Genomic DNA, 26,964 nt, shown 5'->3' with positions numbered 1-26,964 from the left:
TGAGGCTCTGCTCCTCCTGTCTGCGGTCTATAGAAACCACATTGCAGGAGTGTACTTGTGTGCTTGGAGCCACAGAAAAGTTTAAATCAACAGCTGGTTGCTTCTTTGCGTCCTCATTCTGCCATGAAGTTTAATTCATTACTACTTTATAAGCCTGCAAATGAAGCACAAACAGTAATGACAGGCAACCTTCCGCCCAATGCAATATGCTTCTCACCAAATAGAAAGAAAATGGTTTGTGAACAGCAGAATAACTGATCTGCTTTGCTTAGAAAGAGGTAAATATTGAAATGTTCAGTAAGATCTTTTTTTCTTATGTTTTTAACAATTGCTAGTGAGCTGTCATTTGGAACAATACTGGTCACTTTTTGAGGCAAAATTGTCAGAACTAAAATGTTATTCTATATGATGTTTGCTTCTATGTACAAGTAGGAAATATTTTAATTTCTTATTTGGTAAAGAGTCAAATAGTCAAATATTAGTTTGGTTTTTGATATTGCTCTTTATTTGCCCTTGAAAGATACATTAATAAATTACAAGCACCTAAAAATAGCAGCAGTAGCAAGCCATAAGCCCAGAAGCACAATACAACACAAGCTGAACAAGGTAAGAAAGAATGTCCCCAGTAAAATTTAGCAGTGTCATAAATGAAACTTTGAGAATCAACTAGCAACCAGAGCCCAGCAGATCACAGAATCATGGAATGGTTTGGGTTGGAGGGGACCTTAAAGATCACCTAACTCCAACTCCCCTGCTGTGGGCAGGGACACCTCCCACTAGATCAGGTTGGCCAAGGCCCCATCCAGCCTGGCCTTGAGCACCTCCGGGGATGCGGCATCCACAGCTTCTCTGGGCAAATCTGGGACTGATTCACTCTGTGGTATCATTTGTCCTGTTATGTTCAAGAAGTTACCTCAGGATTGTGAACAGTGCTTTCCATTTGTCTGTTATGTCCTGCTCACCAAGGCAAGTTCCTCTCTTGGAACATGGTGCAGGACATGTCCTTCATTTTCAGTGACTGTGAGTTGTACCAGTTGTACCCAGAGGAATGCTGCAGGTCTAAACTGAGAAGGCACAAAGGCAACCAAATTGCAGTTTTCGGAAATAACTTTGGGCACTTCCCATTGGATTTACACTCTGTCACATGGAGTTCTGTCACAATGACGCCCAGAGAAAATGAGGGCAGCAGTCAGAAGCTGTTAGAAGTTGAGCAGGATTTCTATTGCAAATGGGGCAGCTGCAGTTTGTGAGACAAGAACTGCTGGTCTTGTAGTTTTATCTTAATGTTCAAAGCTATCACCTGGGTAACTAAAGTATGATATGCATTGTCTGTCTGTCTCCCTGCCCCTCCCAGAAATAATATGGTTACTTAGGTTGATTTCTGCCTGCTCAAAAGTCATGGTGAGATTAATGAACTTAAGAAAACTATTTAATTAAAATTACAGAGATAGTCCAAAACCACAGATACCTCAGCGGTTAATATAAAAGTAATTATAAAGTAACTGTATAGTCTGATGAATAGCAGCAGCAGCTATGCAGTCAGAACACATGCAGAGAAATTAGTAAACAGCTGTTAACTAGTCATACTGCAAAGAAGATATAATAGATTTTTTTTTTCACTTCCTTCACAAATCAATGTCTGACTGATTCCCCACTCAGTTATTGGGTCAGAACCTCAGCTCTGTATAACAGTGTGGCATCAAGGGGTCAGGATAGCTTATGTCAATGAAATATCTGGTCTCATGCCTGTATATTCATTGTACTGAAGGAACATGAATAAATAGAATATACAGATTTGCTGATTTTGTGTGTCAAAAGCATGTTAAAGATTATCAAATTAATTGTTTCATTAAGAAGTCTGGAAATAGCTGGTTTAAAAATTGACTATAATGTTTCCAGCAGGGATTTTTAAAAGAATTTAGGGGGTTTCAATGTGCAAATCACACTGAGATTCACGGAGAGACTTTGATATCTGAATTTCTGAGGCTTCTTTAGAAATCCCAACATATGAGTTCATAAAGGGAAAAGTAGTCAGCGATGGGAGAGGCCAATAATGAGTACACGTGGATAGGAAAGCCATACTGCAAGTTTATCAGGAACGTGTGAGTGGAGCCAAGAGGTTTAGTTTCCCTGGGAAGCTACCAGTCCAAACTGACTTTGCTTCTCATCTTTTAGCATGTGGCCTTGAACTTCTAAGAACTTCTTTCGGCCAAGCGTGCAAGCACAAGAGCCATAGGGAGTTTCCACTGGAACCAGAACCTGAGGAGAATGAGTAGAAACACAGGTGTCATTCCTGAAACAAGGATGTGCCATTGCCATCATAGCAGAAACTGCAGCTATTGACCTCCTTTCAAAATCATGCCTGGGTCCTTTCCTTCCCTTACAGACATCAATGGTAAATTTAGTTATCTCAAGTGAAAGTGGCTCTATAATGTCCACCCAAAAGAGGACAAAGGTAGGATAGGATGGCAGGAGAATCACAAGAATTTGGGAGGGAGACTAGAGCATAAACAGACTGTAAACTGTTGGTCGATCAAAATGGCAACTGCAAAATGGAATAACCCAGTTTCTCTCTGTCATGCAAGGATAACAGACTTTAGGCTTGACCCAGCCAACAGCTAAAGCAGCTGTGGAGGGAGGGGCAAATACATCACAGCCCTTCCATCTCTCACCCTCTGTCCGGTCCCAGGCTTATACCTTGTCCACCGTTGGACCAGTTTGCTTTGGCTCCGAATGGCTGCAGAACAATCTTTTCACTGCTCTCTTACAGTGTTGGTCTTCTGTCACCTAGAGGTAAAGCCTATGGCCTTAGCTAACCTACTATTTCTGTTACAGACCCCAGTGATCTCCAAAGCTCTCCCCTGTGCTCATTTATTTATTATCAGCAACATAAGAAGGCAATCATCCTTCTGCTATAGTTAGTGTAGATCTCCTTTGGAGGTAGGGTGGAGCTTTCACTGGGGCTGGAGGAGAAAGTTTGTTCCCTTTGGCTGTTCTTTTGCATTGAAGTATAGCTGTTGCTATACTTTAAGGCTGGGAGTTTATAGAGAATCCAGGTAAGTTGTGTTTGGAGCATTTACTTACTTCTTTGTCGTTGGTCAAGCCTAGATTCTTCATGTCTACCACATTGTAAAACGTGTTGTTCAAGATGACTTCTATGACCTGTACCTGAAACCAGGAAAACAGGGCAATGAATTAACGCACTTTCTCAGCCAACAGCCTACCAACGTTTTCCCTCAGTGTGAAGAAAAACAGAGCAACACCTCCCTTCCCAAAAATATGTACAGTTCATAAAATGCAATCTATTGAACATGTTGCCAATCTTAGAGCACTCCTTCCACTTTTGCTCATGTCCTGCCAAGCACTGAGTGATACTCTCCCCCATTATGTTCATGGCTGATAAGAAGCAGTGCTCAGGACTGAACTTGTGAGTGCGCTCATGGTCTTTCAGACCATCAAGCTGTACACCACCAGTTTCCAGTCTTAGAACTGCCAATGGAGATAGGTTCACTTGGGTCTTCTTAGAGGACCAATTAATGTTCACTGTTAAAGTAAAACATCAACAGGAGGAAAGAAGTTACCTGTGACACTTTGGAAAGGACACACATCTGGATAGAGTTGACAGTTTTCTGGTAAGAGGGCGAATACTCCCCACAGTCAGGTGGCCCTGAAAAGGCCTCAAGGATACATTCCCGGACTTTGTTCCTAGAGGTAACATAGGTTCTTACAAAATCTTTGTCTAGATCCATCATATTTTACTGTGCTTATCTTATTTCTACTTTTCCCTGTCTTTTCTGACAAATAGATGGCATGTGAGATTTCATAGAAGAACAATGTCTTTGTCCTGTCTCCTCCAAATTCCCCCTCCCCAAGTCTATACTTCATCAGCAAATGTTCTGTTAAAATTATCTAACAAATGAGTTGCAAATTTGTTCTCCTGAAGTGTTCTGTATTGAACTACAAACTGTCCATTTAAATGCTGTTGGCTGATGCACCATCAGGGAGAGAAGTTGATTTACCTCCAAGGCTTGCCTTTTGCCCCCAGCACTGAGTGCTTACAGCCTCTGCTGAGATCTGTGCTCAGCAACTGCAGATCTGGCCCTTACGCTTGCTGAGCTGTACAGAGGGACTTTGGGATCATAGATTGGGTTGTAAATATTATTTGATTTGACATATACCATATGCAATCGAAGTCAAAATCTCTGCATTCGCCATATGACCATTTGCAGAAGAGCTCTCCACATAAAATCCTGTCGTGCCTTTCAGGTAGTGTGGTGTGTTCATTCTTATAGAAGCCTTCAAATCCAGACTGTGTTGTCTTCATAAGTTTCAGATCTTTAATTCCAGCAAAAACAACCAGAGGACCTGTGAAACAAAAATATATGAGAGCGTGAACCCTTTTCAGGCAGACAGAAAGGATTTCTGGATGTGCACTTGCAGCAGCAGCTTTAGGACCATCAAGCAGTGACTCCAACACTCATGCTTCTTCTGTAAGTCTAGCTACTTTTAAAAATTATTTTCTGCACACTGATGTTATCAAGAAGTTAGGAAACACGATAGAAACCACTGAAAGCAGAGCTCAATCTAGAAAGAAGAGAATCCTATCAAGCGATCTGCAATGTCAGTCACGGAGAGTTTAGGACACCCCTTACCTTACTTCCTTGGAGCTGGGACATGCATTGGATTGGCTCTCACTGATGTCACTTCAGAGACCACTAATTGCTTGAAAGTGAAATGAAATAGGCTACCCGTGCTGTGCTACACAGGAGAGGTAAGGTGGAACTTTTCTAACAATGTATAGAGTGTAGAAATGCTGTAACAAGACTGGAAGCCTCAGCCAGAAATTCGCTTTACATATCCGTCCTGTTGTTAGTTTTGCATCCATTAGAACGAGAGGGCAAGGAGCCAATGCAAATGCGTGCAGTTCAGCTAATTAGCAGGAACTGGCACTGATACAGATGCCACCCACAGGTTCAAACTGACAGTGTTTTTGCTCTTAGACACTATTTATAAAATGTGCCATTGCAGATCACTGCTGTATGGGTGGATTATCTAAAGACCAGATAGTTGTGTCCTGAACATTTTCTTCTATCCGTTTGGATGGAAGCTATACAATTTCAACTGGTCAATCATTTAGATTACACCAAACTGATAACTGAAAATTTCACTGCTCAGACCTGCCAAAAAAGCAGATTTAGAAAGGAGAAACTTTGCTCCACACAGGCTTATCCAGAGTCTGTATAGGTGCTCAGTGGCTGAAGCCCATGCTGCTGCTTTGTGCTGCTTGTGGTGCTCACACTAGCTAGTCCAAAATGACTCCTTGAATAAGCCTGGCCATAGTAATCCTGCCTTTGACACACCTTGTCTTTAAACTGTACCTTTGCAGGAAGTCATATTAGAAGTAATTCCACTGTGATGGATATTCCCAGATGACATGATTGTTTAGAGTATTTTTTACATACATTCTCACTGGATATGATTAGAACTGTACTTCATCTATTTATTTTCTTGTTTAAATTCATTATTGTTTTTGTTTGCTTGTTTTTGAATGAGTCCAAAGAAACGTGCTATTATTTTGGCTACTTTCCCATGTTATTTACTAAAGCTTAAGGTTTATCTTATCTGTCCAATATTCTTGGACAGGTTATTCTGGATTTTGTTCAGATCTTGATGAATTCATAGCTTAGATATAAAATAGTAATACATGGGTATTAAAGTAGTGTAGATACTATCAGTGAACCTTGAAATATATTTATCTCATTCAAATGCATAGTCTTGTTTGAAAGAGCTGCTTGCAATGCATGATTGCTGGCTGGCTATCTAGCTGTCTACCTGGATCTTACACTGAAGAAACATAATGCCTAGGAAAAGCTTTCAAAGAAGTAAAGAGCCCACCTTATGCATTCAGTATGTTTTGTGCTTGTGATGTCTTTTCAGTAGTCTAAGGGCAACTACATTAAATTACTTATGATGTTTTCAGTTTCTGAAAAATTCTGAGCCTCTTATCAGTTGATATAGCAGGGGAAAAAAAAAAGCTATAATTCTATTAAGTCTCACCAGGTTTCTTTTAATGATGAGTAAGGTGTTAAAACATAGGATTAACTGAGAAATACATTTCTGTGTCTGTCTGCTAGGTGCATAGGAGGTTGTTAAAGATAGAGAAGGTTCTCTTATAAGAAAAATAAAAGGGATTTAAAAATCTTCTCTTTGATTATTGTTCACCCAAGCAGGGAATCATAAAGAAATAGCTGAAGGGCTATATGAAGTGAAGACTAAGAAGGAAAGGCAGTGTCTTCAGAAAGCCTCAGTAACGGCTTCTTGTTTGCATAGAACCTGGAATTGCAAAATTTCATACTGAATTATCAGGATGATTAAAAATTTAGATTCAACCTGTACATTAGGAGTAGATGCTCTTCAAGAAAGTGTAAACTCCTATTCTTTCTGTCTTTCTGTCTTTTTTTTTTTTCATTCAGGTTTCTTTCTTAACATTTTCCAGAAGCCAAAAGGAATTATATTGAGGCTGTCAAAATACAGAAGTAGTCAATGTTACTATGAACATTAAAAAAGATTGTGCCAAAAAACATTGGGCTCTTGCATGAGCTCTTCCTTCTCTTTCAGCAGGAATATGGGGACAATGCTGAACTGAACGTTTCAGAACCTGTGTCCAAGCTGCAAGCAAAACTGGTCCTGCCACTGGTCCTAATGCTGATATGTTAGGAAAACAAGGAGAGAGGGTAGGACAGGGAATACCTCTAAATTACTGTCCTAAGACAGATCTGACAGGAATTAGGACAGTAATAGATACTGAACTAATTCCTAAAAACTCCAAATGCATTGTGTGAAACAATGTGGTGGTCTCAGCTCTGTTCCCAGAGGTCTGATGGATTTGTTATGTGAAACACCAATGCCAAGAGATTGAACTGATGCTTTTGTTGTGAGGTATAGCGAGAAGAGAGATTTTTTTTTACATTTAGTCTGGAATGGCAAGTGATCCAACAAACCAAAACTCTTAGTGAACCAAATGGTGCTTTTTTAGTCATGGTGTGCAAAAACAGTAAGTATGCTCTGAAGTGTCACGTGAAAAACAGTTTGCACGTAGACCTGAGTGCTTATGATATTCAAGCCAGCCTGACTTGCAGCAATGAAACTGCATCTTTAGAAATAAAACCAAAGCATGTTGACAGGGTTTTGAAAATGACTGCAAACTAGGCAATTGTCCTATGGCAAGGTGGCTTTGTGATGTATTCTCTATAGGGTAATGATAATAATGAGACTGCAGAATACAGTATAATGTTAGAAAGTAAGCAGAGCATTCTCAGAAGGCTATTAACTCCTGTGACAATATGTAACAGTTGTGGTGAATGTGGCATTGTAACCAGTAAGTGTTTAGGGCACGCATACAGATGTGAACTATATTGGATTTTCAGCCTTGTCTCAGAGATCAAGGACTGCAAGATTAGACCATAAAAGTACTCTTCGGTTTAGGCCTCTGGAGAGGTTTGGTTGTGCTGTAAGCCCTGTAATAGCTTTTGCTCTCTCTAAAGCCATCTTTATCTGTCATCAGCAGAAATATTTACAGAGAAGTAGGGGAAGCTACAGAATCTTTTCTCACCATTCCGGCACTGCTCAGCTTCACAAAAGCGAATCCCATCAGGAACACATATAAACGAGTGGATGTGGGGAACGCCGTTCTACAATTCAGAGCAGACATGTAAGTGCAGCAAACAACACCTTAACTGGGAAGCAGGAGCTAAGAGAGTAAGGAATAGCTCCAGACTGAACCAAGTGAATGCCTTAGTATTTCAGATACCTCGTGCAGACGTTGCCATGGAACTTCCTGGACATAGGTTTTGACGTAGGCCACTTGGCAAAATGTTGTCATGAAGTGTTTGCAGATATCTATAGCAAATTGTTCTAAAGTTGGGATCTAAGGCAGCAAAGAATATTATTAGAATGAAGCAACTACCTCATCTACAAAAGTAGATTGTTCTAACTATAAATATATGGGAAGGATCAGTGTTGTTAAAAATACAGATTTCTTTTGATTCTGGCTGTGCACACAGTGAGGCTAGTCATTTGATCAGCTTGCAGCATACACTGCAAATAGCAGCTACAGATTCATATCCAAAATCTCCCATTCTGCAGTATAGGGAGCTAGAGCCTCTGGGCTGAGAGGAACTGCTACAGAAGCCTTAGGCTTTGAGGACATAATATTGAAATAATCATAGTGATACTCTGGCTCAGCTTTGCAGGCTAAAGATAGGATTTCATTACTGAGAGAGAGAACTTGATCTGCAGATTGTCCTTACAATAGGAGGAACTGAGCAAGGGAATTCTGTTCTCAAACCCAGGAGACCCAGCCATTTTCATTACTGTGGTTAATCAGATGTGAAAGGTTTCTACGTTCTAAAGTTAAAATAACTAAAATCGTAACTAAAATTGTTAGACCAGGAGGAAGGGCGTCAGTAACCCCTGTATGCAGGATGAGCACTAGAGGAGGAAAATTCTCTCCCAAGTCTTTGATGGTGATTTTAGTGCCAACCTGACGTGCAGATGGGGGGACAGATTCTTCTGATTCATTTTGAAAACAAAAAGTCAGAATAATAAATGTTTCCAAATGAAGTGATAAGAAAAGCAAGGCTAGTTAAAAAATAAAAGATACCCCATTTTTTTTGGCCAACACCAGGACGATATTCTTTATGGTGTCTGTAGGTATCACAAAAGAGTTGTTTCCTTCCAGGTACTCATGAGCAGAAGTCAGCCGGAGGTGGGTGCACACTTCCACTTCTTTAACGAAGTGCTTCTTCCCTTCTCTATGGAGGCGAAGGAACTTAATTGTGTTTTTGCCATATTCACAGTTGAGGACTTCTATATCCTTAATCTGCAGAGAAAACACGTGTTACAGTCATGAAAGAACTCAGCAGAAGCATCAGTTACGATTAGTTAGTGAAACATAAACAATGCTTATTGTTTTATTTCTGTTGTTACCCATGATAATGTAAATATTTATGTTACAAATCACCAAGTCCTGATATGAAGAAAAAATGTTTTAAGAAGATGTCATTGCAAGTTGCAGCTGTGATGGAATTTAAAACTTTTATTGGGGGGCAGACCATTTAACACGAGTAGCAGTGAACAATTCTCTCTCTTTCATCACCTTTGGATTAATCCTGACTGTGGCCCTTCACTGAGTCTTCCCCGTCATTCTTCCTGAGGCAGGGGTGTCCCCATCTGTTGAGTCTTTGTGTCCCACCACTGTCCCACCGGCAGGGCTGCACCTTCCTTGGCACAGCTCCTGTTTTCCCCAGGCACACGAGCAGCCACCCACAGCCCCTGCAGCATGCGATGCACCAGGCAGGGGCATCCTGCAGGACGTCAAAGTGGTGTTTCAGTGGGGGAAGGTTGCTTTGTAAGCAGGCACAAGTCCCGAACAGAAGATGAAAACAGGTGTCATGTTCCTGGTGGTTTTTTGTTTTCTATTACCCTATCTGTGCACGTTGAGATTCCCCAGAGAAAGAAGGAAAGAAAGGCGAAACTGGGCTGGTTGAAAGCATTTTGTCGCATGTGGTTTACAGCCCTGATTGCTCCTGAAATGGATCAGAAGCAAGTTTCAGCAGCAAAATTCAGCTCTTGATTCATACCTCCAAAATCTTTGCTTTCTGGGATCATTGTTTTTGTTTGCGTTAAGCCCTAATCATTTTTATCCTGCTTTGGTCAAACACAGCCCAACTTGCACAGCTATTATGGTGCTGGAGGCACTGCAACAGACAAAAATACTGGGGAGCTTGTGGGGATTTCTTTTATGCTAAAATACCTAGCAGTTACTGCACTAGACTTTCCCTGAGGCTGAAATATCTTGTACCTAATATTAATTTCTTTCAGTGTAAGCATAATGGGAAGGGAGAAAAGAATATTTTCAACACTAAAATATAAATTGAAACTTTTTATTCATGACTTGCTGAAAACATTATCAGATGTAAAAATTGCTCAATTCAGACTTGTTTGTTCCTAAGAGAAATGCTAATGCATTTAAAAGAGAATTAATATATATATATTATCTAATCATAAGTGGCTCAGAGTGTTTTTCTTGCTGTTGGTTTCTGCAGGCTCAATTCCCAGAGGCAAATTAAGGCTCCCTATTGACAAAATGAGAAATGGGGGCTCAGCACTGCACTGGGAACGCACTTTGCAGGAATGGTGCAAAGTCTGAGCTCACTGCATGGGCTGGATGGAAAAGTAGAGAGGTGAAAGTTGTTTTGGTTTGCTTGTCTGAAAACTGAGGTTTCTCAGGTAGTTGTCAAAAAAAAATCAGACTGCTTTCATACAGCATTAAAAAAAAAAAGTTTGTATTATCTGTGGCTTGCTTTGAAAGCAGGCTACCTTACGTGTTTTAAATATTCAAAATAATTCCTCTGAAGATGCAGACGTAAGTTTTCTCAAAAGTATAATTTGACAAATGTCATTTTGCCATTTTGTTGCCCAGATTGATCCGGGGAAGCTGCCAGCCGCTCCCTGTGGGTGTTCACTGCGTGGCGGCCAGGGCCGGTGGCTGAGGAAACACAGCCAACTTCTGCTTTTAGTCTCTGCCCTGTGCTCACACTGTGCAGCTGAGGCACCAAGATGACCGTGGGGTCTGCATGGTGTAGCCCTGCTGTGCTACTGCTTCTCTCTTCCCCGTCACTATGGGCAGTGCAAATTTCCTGCAGAAATGAAGACGGGGAGGCAGTCGATTGGTAAGTAAATACCGCGCATGGGAGGAATGCTGGATGAGTAAATAACACCTAAGATTACTCTCCGTGAAGTAGGTGGGTCGCTGGGAAGTAATGCATAGCAATCACTGGTTTAATCCTGTTTGCCTGTGAGTAGTAGCTGAATTTTGCATTTGGAAAACCTAGGGTAAGTTATTGAAAGGTGATTTCACTCCACAGAACCAACCACGCTGCTGCATTATGAGTAACTGCAAAATAATGACGGGTTTACGCAGCGTTTGTGTCTGATGATCAAAGCCAGCCTAACCTGTGTTCAAATGCCAAGGCTGCGACTGCCTGCAGCAGCCCCCACGGCGCCGGGTCGCAGTGAGGGCTCCTGCACAGGGCCTCGCTACCTGCAGGAAACAGTCCAGGGTGAAATGTCGTATCCTGCCCTGAACCTTGCTGCCCGTCCCCGACCGGGAGCGTGGCAGGATTTGTCCCCTCGCTGTGGCTGTGGAGGGGGAGCTGAGGCCGGGCCGCCTCCAGCAGCAATGCGGGAGAGGTGCGAGGAGCGTGGGTGGACACGGCGGTATGGGAAAGCGCCGTCTGGTAGCATCGCGCTGCCAGCACCCAGCCCGGGTTTGGGTGCTAAATGATTAATTGGATTAATGCACTTTGAAGATGAAAGACGCAAAGTGTAATTACATAATAGCCAACCCAGGTTTAAAAAGTGAAACGAGGCCTCTTAAAAAAAAAAAAAAAAAAAAAAAAGAGTACTGAAGCATCTCAAAGATAAATATCAACCAATTTCAAAAGAAGATTCTCACTGAACAGCGATTAGTTTGTATACAAGCAATAAAGGAGTGGCTGCTGCTCCTGTAACAACAGAAGGGCGTCCCTGCCCCCACGTGCAGAGCTGGCTGCAGGTGGGCCGGGTCCCGTCCCACTGCGGGCAGGCTCCTCAGACACCGCGCTGCGTTGGCACAGCGTTGAGTGTCCAAGGGTCCAGCCCGGCCCTGTCACCCCTCACCCTTGCCAAAGCACCTCCAGATCATGTCATTTTTCAGGAATCAGTCCCTTAGGTGGTGCTGCCAGCCAACAACTCGGTGATAAGAGAAGTTTAATTTATCTGCAAAGTGTAATTATTCCTTTCAGAATGAGTCTGCATGTGCTAAAGCTATAAAACAAACAAAAAACAATGAACCACCAATAACAAAATAAAGGCAGTTCCTGAGGGATTCCAGGGCTCCTGCAGGGCCTGGTGCAGGCCCTGGTTCCTTCTGACAGGCATAGCAGGGAAGAGAGGGGGGATTTTCTTTCAAATGTGCCATGATCCAAAGGAAGATAAACTCATCTGTCAGCATGGGTCATGCTAGCTTATTGACAAGAAATAGTGAACTTTTGCCTCGTTCTGGACTCGGTTGCTATGAAGCTGATTGAAGAAGCAGAACTGAAACTGCTGAGAAAAGCTTCCTCTTAACCAAAAGATGTTGATGCCCTTTCAAACAAACACTGATTTTCATTTTTTATATTAATTTAGCAAGAGCTTTATGTGAGTCCCTGCTGTTCAGTGGCTTCCTCCTGCAATATAATTGCTCATTACGAGTATTCACACACTTTTCATTTGGTGCTAAACTGGAGGTATCGCTTGCCTTATCCGATCTGATCCCTCCCTGGAAGTGCTCAAGGCCAGGCTGGATGGGGCTTTGAGCAACCTGGTCTGGTGTGGGGTGTCCCTGTGCAGGGCAGGGGGTTGGAAACAGATGGCCTGTAAGGTTGCTTCCAACGCAAACCATTCCGCCTGCCTCCCCAGACCGCCTGCGGTTCCTACCCGCATGAAGTACTGCACGGGCAAAGGTCCCTAGGTGCATCCCAGCTGGGAGCTCGCCTCGCCGTCCCCTGTGCACCAGGGGGAATGGCCACAGGTGTGACGCTCTCAGGAGAGCGGAAAGTCTCTGCTGTATTTACCCGAGCCCATGACCCTTTGGAAATCTTTTTGCACACAAAAAAAGCAAACAAACAAACAAACAAAAAAACTCTACTTTCTGAAAAGGTGCTGAGTCAGGGATTCAAGCCAGGGCTGTGCATTTGTTTTTACTGGAGGGAAAAAAAAAAAGGTAAAGATGTGATTACTTCTAGTGCCTTAGTGTTCAGACACAAGCTAACACTGTGACTGTGCTAATTCCTTGACATTAATGCCTTTGCTTTTCCTCAGTTCTCAGCAAAGTAACTTTCAGTCCACTCCCACAAATACTTAAGCCACTTAAGCCCTTGAGAAACTTCCCGTGTGCAAAATAGTGAAGACTTTTATAGTTTAAATTGCTAATGCACTCAACTGGCTTTCTGTACAGGTCCAAAGCATTTATCGCATGGGAATCAGCAGGCAATTCACTGATAACTCAGCTACAAGCATTCCCTCCAGCACATCTGCTAACGCGTGTTTGTCAGCTGCAAGGCTGTAAACACTGGCAGAGCATAAACCTCCCAGCACATTTCAAAGCAGTTTGGAAAGGCTTCAGATATTAATTCTTGGCTCAGCTCCTACTCTTATAACTACTACTACTACTACTTGTCTTTCCAAATCTTCATTGCAAATAAAGGGACTGTTGCGGCTCCCCGTGCAGGGAATGCTCTCACCAGACCTCCCATACAAATCACTTCCTCATCTTCTCTAGAATCTGTCATCAGCTACAATTTGTCCTGAGAGATTTAAGGAACATCACTCAGCTAGTGGTGATACTGGTGGATTACCGGGATCACCTCTGTGCTTCTCTTCTTCCTGTACATGTGCCCTTCCCATGGACGAAATGTTCCTCTTTCAAAATGCTTTCCTGGCACTTTAATCTGCTTTCTGAAATGCATTTTTTTTAACCAGCTGACCAACTCTAAATTAACTGGGCAAGTCCTACTCCTCCTGACATACATATAGTGTTAAGCAGTCAAGCTGCATTTTTGGTAAGTACCATAGTATCGAAAATCAGGCCACTCAGTTCTTACTATTGACATAAATAACAAATTACTTAAGTACAGCACTCAAGGAAAGTGGCTCGATTAATTACATTGCAGTTAATCCCATGGACTTGTGCACTAGGAAAACCTGTTTACTTCATCAGGGACATTAGTAGGAACTGAACAATTTACCAACAATATTTAGTACTCTGCAATTTTGAAAAGATTTGTATTTCTGGCTAATTGTTTGTAAATATTCAGTTTGCAGCAGTTCCGTGTGAGTTGGCTATGAAAAGTAGGATTGTAACAACATTACATAGTTTCATGCTCATTTGTATATATGTATATATGAAAATATTGAGTTGTGTAATTTTATAATTTAATACTCCATTTTATATAATTAATTTAAATATAAAATTATATTTGTATAGAATAAGAAAATATTGGTAAGAGATACCCATGTTGACCAAGGGAATGCCAGACTGAGCTTGGGAGCTGAGGTTCAGGCCCAGTCTCTTGCTGTCTACCAGAACCAGGAGTAACAGGGATTTGGTGGCTATGCAGGGCTCCAGAGGACTTCCCTGCAATCTCCATCCCTGCACAGGTTTCCCTGGTGCATCTCCCTGATGCTGAGCAGGCAATTCGTTCACTGAAGTGCCAGGCAGAGCAGGTTCAGCCTCGACTCCTCAGCAGCCTTCTTGCTGAGGGTGAAAACCCCATAACCGTGCGACACAAAGCTCTGCTCAAAAAGGTACACATCCACATTTTAGCCACAACAAGGGCGTTGGTGCAGCGGGGACAAAACAGAGGTAGCTCAAAACCAGCTCTTTTGGGGTACAAATAGCAGCATGGCCACAGCAAGAGGAGCTTGGTGCCAGCTCAGCCTGCAGAGAAGCAGAGTGAAGGTGAGCCCAGCATGGACATCCCTGTGGTCACCCCAGTCTTCAAACCCGCAGGGCAGGCAAGAGAGACTTACCTATGTATTCAGATAGGATGGTTTGCAAGAAAAACAGAACTTGCTCTTCTCTGTTGCAGGTTTGCTCTGTACAAGCTGCCAAAATACACCAGAGGAGAGGATGCGAGGCTGGGGCTGCAGTACCTGTACATGGATGCCCTGGTGCAGGACTGGCAGCTCGGCAAATACCTCATCAATATGACGCAGGGCGCGCTGGGACAGACACTGAGGCAGCTCTATGAAGCATACGAGTCCAAGGCAAGTGATGTTTAATTACCATTTTGCTAGTATGTTTACTTGATATTACATGCAAATGAAATGAAACTAGCCAAAATAAGCACGTAGAGCTATGGCCAGACCTGACTGACTAGATCTGCTAAAATGCATCAAGGTGAGTGTGCATGGCAGCTCAGCAGATTATTTGCAGTTTTGGCTACACTTAGAAGTTACCCTAGAAATTTCTAGTCAAACCTTTCACACACTTGAAGTATTGCCCATCAAGTAAATGAACATTGGTACGTAGACCCTGTGGCTTCTTTTCTGCAGTTCCTCTTGAGCAATGGCTGAAGCGGTGAACTGGCTGTCAACTCAGCCCAGGGCTGGTGGTGACTACAACTGACCTCCATCCTAAGTCCTCCCAGGTGCATGTGTTTCAAGCTCCATCTCTGATCACATTTGGGTTTTGCTGTTCCCCCATTACTGCTTCAGCAGTATTATTTTTTCCAGTCAGAAACCTCATTTATATTTGTATGAAATGATTATAAAATACCACAAGATCTGCCTGTGGTTATTTTTTACCATCCACATAGTCTACATGCTCACATTCTTAGGAGTCTGGGTGTGTCTTTGCATTTCTACTGCGACTTAGTGGTGGGGTGTCATTAAATTTATATGTAAAAAAGACTCCCAGAAGTCAGTCAAATATTGGCAAACCCCGCAACTTTCCTATCCCATGTCACACCATAGTTGCAATACAAACAATCTTTTACAAACTCAGTATTGAGCCACACTGATGCCATCTTCCTACCCTGCTATCATCGCAAACTGTACACCAGGTGGGGAAAGTTCTCTGTTCAGGAGGAAGTAAGGTGTGGCTGTATGCAAATATTTTGCAAAAAAAAAGTATTAATCATTTGTCCTTTGTAAGAACACTTGTCATGGCTATTTTTCCTGAGCAAACATTTTCACAGGATTTGGTAGCTAAATCAGAGACATACACAAAGGACAGGCTGTTGCAATGACTGAGAGAACTTCCACTTATATTAACTGGAACCATAACGCTGAGTCTTTAGGTTTATTTTAGTGTAAACTCTGTGAGGATAATGCCAGCTGACATGGGGGAAGAATGAAGCTCATGATATGCACAGAGAACTTCCGAAGTCTTTCTTCCATTCTCAGCAAAATTTGTTTGCTTAAGTGCTTTCCTCTTACCAAATGTCATGTTTCAGAAATGTGTCTTTCCCTGCAGAGCAACAACACTGCATATGCAATCTATAACGATGAGGTCCCTCATTCAGACTCCACCAGCTGGAAAAGAGGACACACCAAAGGTACAGGGAGAGTCCCCAGCTGCTGTTTCCTCCTTTTTAAAGCCGTGCATAACATCTATTTGTCTGTTTGTCAATCTGCATATCTAAAAATCCTGCCTAAAGCAAAACTGGAGAATGATTTGCATGATGCATGGTTTGCTGTATAGTGATATCCGTGGTAGCTTCTGTTCTGGTACTGCTGTGCCTGTGCTCTGTTGAAGAACTCTTAATGATTATGGACCCTTTCTATTCAAGAGTGGAAACTCCTGTCTCTCCTTTCAGCAAGTACAGACCACGTCGTCCTGAGCTGGCTGGCAACAGCAGCACAGGGTGCAAAGGGAGAGGCACCCTACATGACAGAATTGACCTGGAAGGCCTCCCAGATCTCTCTCTGAGGGCAGGATCATGGAAGCGCTAAATATGCAGTGACAGTACAACATGACTTTAAATAGACAAAACCTCTGTGAAGGTCTAAGTGGTCCCTTGAGGAAGCAGGGTTTGCCCACCCAGCTCTGGGATGGAGAGGCTTTGCAGGGCTGTGTTTTCAGGTGGCAGAGCCGTGGGTGACTGTTTCCTGAGCCATCTGCAGCAGGGGAGGCATACCCCATCTGCCCCAAACGCAGTTTGGTCTAGGGAAGAAGGCATGGTGCTGACAGAGCCCATTTCCCCTTATACAGCAATGAAATTAAGGGAAGGGAAAGGAGCAGTGGGGGAAGAGTTGCAGCCATTAAATCATCAGATTTTTCAAAGACAGCTTTTGAGCAGATAAAGAAAAAAGGTTTTGCAAAGGTATTTTTTCAAAGGAACGGTGATGACAATTGAAGTTAGGCTGTGCAGGAGAGAATTAATGCAATTCTAGCACAATATCGGTGTCTTCTACAACCCATTAATATACTCCAGAGCCAGACTGCTGTAGCCATTACCACACTGAAGCATGGTGTCTGCAGCAGCAAATCCAAAGAAGGACACCACTGTGATGTCTCAGGGCTTTTCCCTCCTTAATTCATTTGCTATAACTTTCTTTTGACAGGGTTTCTGCTCTTGGACAAATCACAAGGCTTCTGGGTGATTCACAGTGTGCCCCTGTTCCCTCCCTTCCCTGAGGATGGTTATGGGTACCCAGTGAGTGGGCAGTCCTACGGACAGACAGCCATCTGCATAACCTTCAAATACGACCAGTTCACAGAAATAGGTATGGAAAGCTTCTTCCCAAGAATGCCTTTGCTCTGCTGCACCTCTCTGACTCCTTTCCTTCGGGCTGTGCCTCCAAAACTGATTGCTCTTGTCCTTCATTGTCACATTTGGAAACCAAGTGGGGCCTGGAAGCTGCACCCTTGGCTTTCAGTTCTGTTTATCCAACCATTTCCTGTGGGAATGTGGGAAATTCACTCTTCCACTCTGCCTCCATCTCCCCATGGCGACTATTGGGATAATAATAGTCACAAGAGCGTACTGAGGGTAAAGTCAGCCCATGCATACCAGATGCTTTGGAAATATAAAGGAGGATGATGAATCATTTTTAACAGTAATAGCTCATTCAGCTGCAACAGTCTGCCATTCTAAAAATGCAAGGCAATCACTACTTGAGCTGGAGTGGTGGCCTTGACACATCAGAAATACAAAGTACAGAATAAATATTCCCAGATTTCCACAGGTACATTTTGCTACATAAAATACAAATCCTAAAAATAAGAAAAATGAAATGTATACCCATAAGACTCAGAACTACCTGACACTGGAGTCCTGAAGGCTGACTGTCAAGGGCATTATAAGAAGTCACACGTTACGTAACACTTTTCACATTGCTTTTTACTCTTTGCTGAGCTACAAGTCCCAAATTATATTAAATAAATGCGTAAGACTGTACAAGTGTGCAGGCTGGTCACACCACAGAGCCATCAAAACCAAGTTCCTGCTTGCGGAAGCACATCTTTGCATGTGCTTAGGAAAGAAGACAAGAAAATGAGAAGCATACAGTAATGCTTTCCTGCTCTATCCTCCCAGCTTCTGGTAATCTGTGGTTTAAGGATTTCCTAAGCTGGAAAGACTGGAAAGTTCCTAATGGAGTCATCTTCATGAGCTCATCAGTTGTGGAGCCCATTTGTTCCCTTGCTCTTTACAACATTGCCGGCAAGGACTTTCACAGTTAAATTGCACTGTGTTCAGAGAAGTACTTTGCAGATTGAATCCCGATTTTGAAAGTCAAGCTTTGTTCTGCCTAAAACTCAGCTGGGTCGCTTGGCAGCTCTTCTGTTTGGCTTTGGCTTGGCAAGTGTCACTGACTGGAAACGACTCCTGTAAGCACAGGCTTGAATTCACACATGCTGTCTGAGTGCTGTGTGACCGCTCAGAGGCCTGAAGGTGACCGTGGAGGGATGTGGCATGGACTAAGACCACAGACTGGCAGTCCTGCTAAGAACAGGGAGGTACACATGGAAAAAAGGGAGCATACTCTCTCAGCCAGACTATGAGATGCTGGGTCAGTCAGAACACAAAGCAATTAAACATGTTTTTGGTTGCTAAAACCAAAGCTACTTTGAGACTGAACTGCTCCAGAGATAAGCTGGGAAGATTAAAAAGGATTCAGGTTTTCCTTCCCAGACAGAACTTTACCTTCTTGGTTGCTTTGCTTTAACCCGTTTTCATTTTGTATGTGTTCATTTCTTTGTGTGTTTTCTATTGTTTTTTGTTGTTGTTGTTGTTGTTTTTTTCAGACCAACAGATGCTGAGCTCTAATCCACAAATCTACAGCTGTTCCCTCCCTAGTGCCTTTCAGGCTGATCTCCCAAATCTGCAAAAGCTCTGTGCACGCTCCAGGCTGCCCTCAGCCCCCTTGCACCGCCTCTCCAAGCTGCAGTCAGCTCGCGGGGAGGCCTTTCTCCACTTTGTGAAGTCCCACTCATTCGTGGATGGTAAGAGAAACTGCTGTTACCTACCACGCATGCTCAAGCAAGTAGTAAGCAGTCAATGTATTCTTTGACAGTATTTACTTTGAGGGGAAAAAAAAAAAGAATTTCAGTTTCAGAAATAAATGTAATGGAGTACTGGGAATGGTCTTCCATCATAATATTCTGTCAGCTCCACTAAGTGAAACGCCGTCTGATCTTTCAAATGTTTTAAAATGTACATTAATGGGATTGTCTGAAAATTTCTTTCCAGTTATTTGGCTGTAGCAACAAAGGACAAAAATAGGGTTTGAATCATCAGCTTTTTTGTTATGAAGGATTAAAAATTATTTTTCCTTTCCTTTTTTTTTTTTTCCTCCTGCTGATTATTTGTAACAGGATTTCCAGGAAAAGAAGGGAAAACAGGAATGAACTTCTGAAACAAAAATCAAAATAAGAGGAAGTTGGGGGCAAAATCTCTTCTGGTTCACTTCATGCATTAGAATTAAACGAGCCCAGTTTAGGTGATCCTTTCTGATCCCCACTTAAATGAAGGCAAATGGAGGGCTGATTTCTCCCATCCTCTGTTATCCCACAGATATCTACGTGGCCTGGGTGGCTCAGGAGCTGAAGACTGATTTGCTGGCTGAATCCTGGCAGCACTCTGGCCGAAAACTTCCCTCAAATTGCTCTCTGCAGTACCATGTCTACAACATAAATCTCATAGGGACACCACTGAACTCTACCTTCCATTCCATCGAGGATCATTCCAAATGGTCTGTTTCAAAGAAGAACGAAGATCAGTGGACCTGCATTGGAGACCTAAACCGTGCTGCTGAGCAAGCTTGGAGGAGTGGTGGGTTCATGTGCACGCAGAATGAACACATCTACAGTGCTTTCAGAAATTTGGTAATCCAGTATGAAAATTGCAATGATGCTTCCACCTAGATATAAATGGACCATTCCTCCCAAACAGCATAGCCCCTTATTACATAAAAAGCATAGGAAACATCTCCCTTAAACCGTATTTTCACTCTGAAGAACAGTCCTGTGAGTTGCCAGATGTGCTAGACCTTCGCATTGCTAGCTATAAAAGCAGCTGGTTTATGGGTAAAACACATCTGGTTTTCTCTCTGCACAGTAATGCCACAGCAAAACATGCTGCTGTCAGTGATGATGCACAGGGGACCTCAGTGAGTGATGCTGGACATGGGTTGTGAGGAGGAACAAAAACCTGCCTTGCTAGCTAGGTTGTCTGGGCGGTTAACGGGAGAAAAGTACCCTAAAATGTTTCAAAATCACCGCCTGTTACAGGTGCTGTTGAGATCAATCAGAGCATGTCTGCTGAGTTTGGGAGTAGGCTGGGCTGAATCTCTTAAAGAACAGGCATAATTGGATGCAGACAGGAAGACAAGTAGTCTGTGGACAAGAAGGCTTCATTTTTATGATTAATTTTTAGAGAAGAAATGAGCTTTAAATAATTTGTAACCACTATCTTGGGAGTATTTCTAGTGCTTTTATTCATGTGCAGTAATCATATAAACAAATAAACATGTCCGAATTGTGAATGAGTGAAATAAATTAAGAGAGAAAACGGTCTGTTTACGGTCTCCCTCTTCCATCTATAGCCATTTGTGGTTTATTACAATGTTTTATAGCTGCCAAAGGAAAAATGGAGAAAATTTGAAAAAAAATTAAAAGAAGAAAATATTTGAAGGAAGATATTATTTCACCTACATATTCACACTATGACTAATGTGGCTATTAATTTTCAATACCTGCAGTCTCAGGCTTAGCATTTGAATTTTGCATGGATTTGTTATAAAGACAGAGCTACCTTGCAAGCTCCTGATACATTTTTGGATTCAAATTACAAAAGTTTATCTGCTTTTAATATGTTCCTAAATATATTTATAGGTGTATATCTCACTTGTACTTTTTTTTTCCTGAACTGGTGCTATAAACTCCTGTCTGAAGGTTTGGCTGTCCTGCTAATATTTCTGTGTTTTGCTGTGTTTATAGTCCATACCCCTGACTATCTACATCTTAAAAGGAAGTAGATATAAAGAAATACCCCACAACCACAAGAAGTTGTTGAAGATTTCCTTCCCTTTCCATCGTGAAAAATCAACCAAGCAACAAAGTGTTCAAAGTACCAAATAAATTAATATCAGATCACATTTGTTCATACTGCTTGAAGAAATGAAATTATTTAATCTGGCCTTGAAGAAATAAAATTACTGTATCTGGCCTGCTTAACAAGGGGAATTGTGCAGGACTGGATTTTTTATTTAGTTGATCTGGATCGAAGGAAAACCCAATTCTCATAGCTCAGTGAAAATAATGTAGATAGTTTAGATATTCTGCAAGAAATAAACTTTGTTCTTATCCTTGCATAGGAACAAAAAATTTGATAAATAATTTGCTTGATTATGTTTTCCTCTGAAGCTTGCCAAATTATTTACATATATATTTTTCATTTTTTACTAGCTGTAGTCAAGGAACAACTATTTGTGGCAGTGAAAATTGCCAGTGAGGCAGAATGCTCAGCAGTGGGATGGATGGTAGGACATTGCTTGGATTAGCCATGATAAAATTCATTTGTCTTTTCCCCATTTCCATGGCAGACACTGGCCTAACCTGCCTGAACTCTTGTATCTTGCCCACAGAGCTGCATGTGCGTGACCTCACAGCACAGGAACAGCCAGGAACACTTCATTGGGGACAGCTCTGGTGAGGTGCTCCATCAGACATCAGAGCGCCAGACTGGCTCCACCACCTGTATTTCCTATGGGAGATGCTCAGCCACAGCATTTGGGTCACGGAGCTCAACAGCAAGGAGTCTCCACCTCAGGCTGACGCAGTGGTGTGTCACAGTCCCGCTCCCCAGGCTACAAGTCAACAGCCTATCACTGGGCTTTAAGTGCTAATTGTTATTCTTAATGATTTGATCAACTGATAGCTATCATAGAGCAAGATTATTCACAGCATTCCTCTTCCAATATGCCCAAGACTGGTAGCCTCCATGTTAGCTGCTGCTAAAGAGGCATAAACGGCAGGGGGAAGATGGGGAGAAACATTACATGACAGTCACCTAAATAGGCAGGTTGGGTACACGCTTATTTCACTGGTGTAGCAATACAAAGGCTGCAGTTCTGGTTCTCTCTTTTTTTGACTGTAAACAGTTTTAATGCAATTTTCCTCACATTGCGTAATGTCCATATTTACATATCCCAGTATTTCCACTACATACATTATAAAACTCAAACTCATATGCCTTCATAGCATGCATTGTGATCAATTGCTGGTGTGAGAAGTATTTTTGCATATTTTTCCAAGGTTTTAACTTTAAAATGTGCTGTTCTTTGTCAAAATGCCAAGTGCTTGACAGCTCTATCCACCCCATGCTCCCTTCGCTGCCCATGGTGACCCCTCTGGCTGGGCTGCTCCTGCGGAGGGGGACATCCAGCACGGCCCCCGCAGTGATTTCGGGGGGACCTGCTGAGCCAAGCTGAGGCTGCCAAAGGACAGAAGTCTTGGACGCAGCCTGGAGAGGTCAGAAAGCTGTTTTCCCTCCTGGAAACCCCGTGTCTCTTCCCCTCAGCACGCAGGTATGGCTATTCTGTCCCTTGGGCTCTGTTCTGGTTAGACTGAATGTGAACATTTATTACGCATGAAAATTGTTTGCCGAGGGAGTAGGAGAGGCCAAAAGCACACGTTATTAATCCACTAAACGTTGCTGTAATGCAGATGAGTTTGCAACAAACACAACAGCAGGGATCATTGTTTGGTAGGAATTGCCTTGTAATTATTCAGGCAAGACTGGGCCCTGTCCCAGCACGCATCGCAAGCGCCCAAGCGACAGGGAAGGCGAACGCAGCCTCTCGCAATGCCCGCCCGCCCCGGCATCTCCCACCCTTGCCACCACCGCTGCCCTGCAGAGCAGGCAGCATGCCTATCTTCCCCTCCTCTCCGGAAAACGAGGCCCGATGGTTTTCCTCTGAACCCCCAAGGATTCTCCTGCAGCACCAGTAGTTGGGGATCCTTCGGGTAGTGTCTTGCTGTGCTGGAAATGGGCATTTTTACACAGACTTAAATGTAGGAGGCCGTCTAAAGGATTAGACATCAGCCTTGTTGGGACAAAAACTAAAAGACTGTGAAGGTGTGGAAACTTAAGCTGTGTGAAATTTTGTTCCAGCTGGGCACTTACTCCACTGGAAAACAGGCAGAAGCATCCAGTCAGAGGCCCTTTCACAGGGTGGCCTTTAAGGGGGGATTGCTCCAGGTGTCTTCACAATGACTGAAAATATCCTGAGAGCTAGCAATGGGAGTCACCCCTTCCGACAGTGTGCTGGGGAACTTCTCGAGGACTCCATGCCAGCCATCTGCCAGCAAGTGAAGGGAATTCTGAGGTGAAATTTCTCTGACTTAGCTGGGAGCCTTCCCTTCTTCGAGGCATGCCAACATAGCCTGCCACTGGCCTTGTCACAGAGGTTTGCAGATCCATTTCTGAAACAAATTCTGCTTCAAAGCAGGCATTTTTAAAAGTACCTAAGTCCTGCAGAGCTGTGCAGGTTTTGCCCATCCAGCTGCCAGCAATGCCCGTTCTGCCAACCGCCCTTGCAAAGCCGTGCCTCTCTCGCCTCCCCAGCAGCTCAGACCAGCTGCTGCACCAGCAGTGCACTGAGTGCAGCTTCCTGCTCTCGGAGCGGGAGGTTTCCAGCAAACACCTCTAATGCAATCTCTTATGTCAAACAAGTGCCTTCTCAGCATGCCTGTGGTGTGAAGAGACAGCACTATTTTTGAGAAGACATATGGGCCTCTCTTGTCCCTCTGTTCTGTTTAAATATATACACCCCTGACTCCTGAGAGTAATGAAATGCTAAAGAAGAACATTGTGAGGCTTTTTTTTTTATGTATCAAAGCATCCTTCGCATTATTAGTGTAGTCACATAATTATCCCCAGAGAAACTCACATCCATAAGTTAACACCCATAAATTATTGTGTGGATGTCTTTTATACCTTCATTTTCAGCTTCTGGGAAAGATACATCACTGGGTTCTTAGCACAGTAATTGTTTCCAAACATGTAATCTGCCTATGCCCTGGGTAAAACGTTCAGGAGACAGAGCCATGCTGGCAGTGTCTGCTAGAATCTCAGTGCAAGCTAAAGCCTAACTGTGCTCAGAACATGATGCAAGAATGTGATGTACCTCTTGTGTTTCACAAGAGATTTCTTAAAAAGACAGAAAATTAAAAATGAGAATGTAGAGGAATAGGAATTTATGTTAGGCAAAGCATGGAAAATAAAATCTTGTAGCAGGGAATAAACTCTCCATAGTGCAAGGCAGGGAGACAGATCTGAGATTTCAAGCTACGCTATCAATATCAGTATATTATAGATACTCTGATACCCCAAGCAGATTATCTATATCTAACATTTTCCTACTTAGATCAGAGATACCAGATTAAAGGCCTACCCTGCTGAATATTCTCAGAATCCTTCAGCAGTAAAAGCTGCTACATATGACCTCAGAAACCAGTTGTAGCACTTTCAGATCTTGGCCTCAGATAGGAGGTAGTTCATAATATATATATATGTATATATATATTTTTTTTTTGGCAGGCTCATTATATGCTTATCTACTGTTTTTAACTGATTTATCCCAGTGTAAAGAGTACGCTATTCTAGCTATTCTATGCATATTTGATACCTTAATTTTACTCAAAGTGTTAAATAAGAAACACTAGGACTTGAAAAATATATCTTATCTCTAAAACAGCTGTTACATTTTTACTCAAGTGATTTTAGTAAATCTCCTTGATTTTATTCTTTTCAGTTGAGATCATTTTGCGTTTCTACACAAGGTAACAAGTGACTATTCCAAATCTCCTGTAAGACAGATAAAAGGGAGAAACATTCTTCTACTCCTTTCATCACTTTGCAGTTTGGGAACTGCAAGCCAGTATTCAAATATTCAAAGCTTTACTAGAATAGAGCATAGTATTCAATGTCGTCTGCTGGATTGCTGGCGATTGCTACAAGTGGTTCACAGTAGTACACTTGTGCTAGCATTGCATAATTTATTAATCATAGAAATTGTGCATGCAAATTAGCCACACAGTTCTGCATCATCGTGTATTAACCAGAAGATTTGTCTTCACATGTATTAATGCCCTCAGATAATCATGTCGCATTACAGCAGTACACATTTTATGCATCACCTTCCAAAAACTGTCAAAAGCTCACTAAAAGCCATGTCATCAAGTGTGTTGTTTTTCGTTGCTGTTCCTGTACTTCTGACTTTCCAAAGTTTGAAAGCATTTAGCTCCATGGCTTTTCTGTATCTGGCTTTTTTTAGGTTTCCTATTTGGGCTAAGGTTCTATCAGCCAAAAATCAGTATTTCTCTTTCCATAGTGCACTTTCAAAAATGTATTTTTTGCACTAGGATTCTTCTGCTTAGCTCCACTGCCCGCTGCTTCACGTTGAGGATTAAGAACACTGAGCTCAGTGCACTTTTCAGGAACTGTTTCCTTCCTTGCCCTGGAAACTTCTCCATTGCTCATTCTGACCTGGGCACTGTGCAAATGAAATCTGCATCTTTTCCTCTCTTGCTTTCAAACTGCTCCGATTATTTGTTGCACAAAAGTAAGATTTTCAAGGTGAGTGAACTGACAATTTTGCATGAGACATTTTGCAAGGAAAAAGCAGGCAAGAAATGCTGCACAGCAAATAGGGACAATTACTACAGCTGTGTTCCCTGCTGCCCACCAACCTGCCCTCCTCTTTACTGCCAAAGGATGTGAAGTACCAGAGAAATCAGAGCAAAGAGAACTTGGAGAAAAACTCAGAAGAGGGAACAAGACAACTGAAAGTGAAAAGTGAGCAAGAGAGTAGAAGCAACGGGAGAGCAGAAGGAGCATTAGGGTGGGAGACACACTCAGGGAGGTCAGAGACCTCCATTTTGATCACAGAGGACCATTAGGAGTTACTCATGCACAAATCCAATTTGCAGCTTGTTTCACTTACTTAACATTTATCCATTTTACAAATGTAGCCTCCACAGGCTGTGCCACAGAGAGAAAAAAAACAAAAGGCACAAACTGAAGTGACTTAGCCAAGTATTAAAAAACAAACAAACCAAACACCCACAGAGGAAGCCGCTACCTGTTTGTTACCAAACCTACAAGAGGTGGGGCAAGTCAAAGGCAAAAGCATTAAATATATAAAAGTAGGAGGGAGAAATTTATAAGCCATACTAAACAGTTTGAACCACACACATTTGAACAACATGCTATAACTTTTTTTTTTTTAAAGGAAGATACTATTAAGATTTAAAACCAATAAAAGTACAACGAAAACAAGAGGTGCAAAGCATTTACAAGAGTAACTGCAGACCATTTCATTATGGACCATGACACTAAAACCATTCTCATCTCATTAAGAAAGCTGCAGGCAAAAAAAAAAAAAAAAGTAAATACAAGTACAAAATAACATAAACAGTGATAAGCAAACTGATGCCTTTAACGCTTCACTCTTGGGATTATCACATGCATCTCTACAACTTGTAGCATTTTATTCTCAGATAAAAATAAAGTTTACTTTAGAAAACTCCCCAGTTTTATATTTTCTGTGGTTTCATCTCTTCCTGCATCCTGATCCAGCTTGGTTCTCCAGCAGGAACAAGCCACCAGTGGTCTAGCACCATAGTTTTGCCCTGCACTGAGTCAAAGCCAGCAAGCATTACTTACTGTCACTTGGCTCATGGTGGCCCGCTGCCTGCTAGCTTCCCAGTCTTGGATCCCACAGAGGAGTAATGGCAGTGCAGAAGCTGTAGCTCTATAAAAACTGTCATCGTAATATCAGAGGAGGAGCTAGGCATAAGGGGTTGGCTCCATAAATGTAAATATTTCATAATTTATTTAGTAACATGGCTTTTTTTTCCCCCTAGGC

General features: G+C 42.4%; 2 protein-coding genes across 4 annotated transcripts; one reads left to right on the top strand and one right to left on the bottom strand.

The window, feature by feature from the left end:
• Window positions 1-482: 482 nt before the first annotated feature.
• On the bottom strand, window positions 483-26,964 carry LOC121073847 (uricase-like). The gene is made up of 8 exons (XM_040565285.1): window positions 26,763-26,964; window positions 8,663-8,881; window positions 7,811-7,927; window positions 7,613-7,691; window positions 4,179-4,365; window positions 3,582-3,705; window positions 3,085-3,168; window positions 483-2,259 (listed from the first exon to the last, which is right to left on the bottom strand). Exons 1-8 carry the CDS (start codon window positions 26,775-26,777, stop codon window positions 2,122-2,124), a joined length of 963 nt encoding a protein of 320 aa, XP_040421219.1. The 5' UTR covers window positions 26,778-26,964; the 3' UTR covers window positions 483-2,121.
• Window positions 7,570-26,606, top strand: DNASE2B (deoxyribonuclease 2 beta). Of its 3 annotated transcripts, XR_005821965.1 has the most exons (8): window positions 10,574-10,733; window positions 14,676-14,853; window positions 16,064-16,145; window positions 17,155-17,316; window positions 18,839-19,036; window positions 19,608-19,865; window positions 21,679-22,620; window positions 25,460-26,606. XR_005821965.1 is itself a non-coding variant. In XM_040565283.1 (7 exons), exons 2-7 carry the CDS (start codon window positions 10,621-10,623, stop codon window positions 19,955-19,957), a joined length of 1,083 nt encoding a protein of 360 aa, XP_040421217.1. In that variant the 5' UTR covers window positions 7,570-7,711; window positions 10,484-10,620; the 3' UTR covers window positions 19,958-20,608. The 3 variants fall into 3 exon arrangements, 2 of the variants coding, with proteins under 2 accessions (XP_040421217.1, XP_040421218.1); XM_040565283.1 differs by lacking the exons at window positions 21,679-22,620; window positions 25,460-26,606 and adding an exon at window positions 7,570-7,711 and having other exon boundaries at window positions 10,484-10,733; window positions 19,608-20,608; XM_040565284.1 differs by having other exon boundaries at window positions 21,679-26,606.

This window comes from Cygnus olor, chromosome 8 (genome assembly GCF_009769625.2).
Source record: "Cygnus olor isolate bCygOlo1 chromosome 8, bCygOlo1.pri.v2, whole genome shotgun sequence".
Classification (NCBI taxonomy): Eukaryota; Metazoa; Chordata; class Aves; order Anseriformes; family Anatidae; genus Cygnus; species Cygnus olor.
The sequence above is the reverse complement of the archived record's forward strand: the minus strand, read 5'-3'. Positions and strand labels throughout refer to the sequence as shown.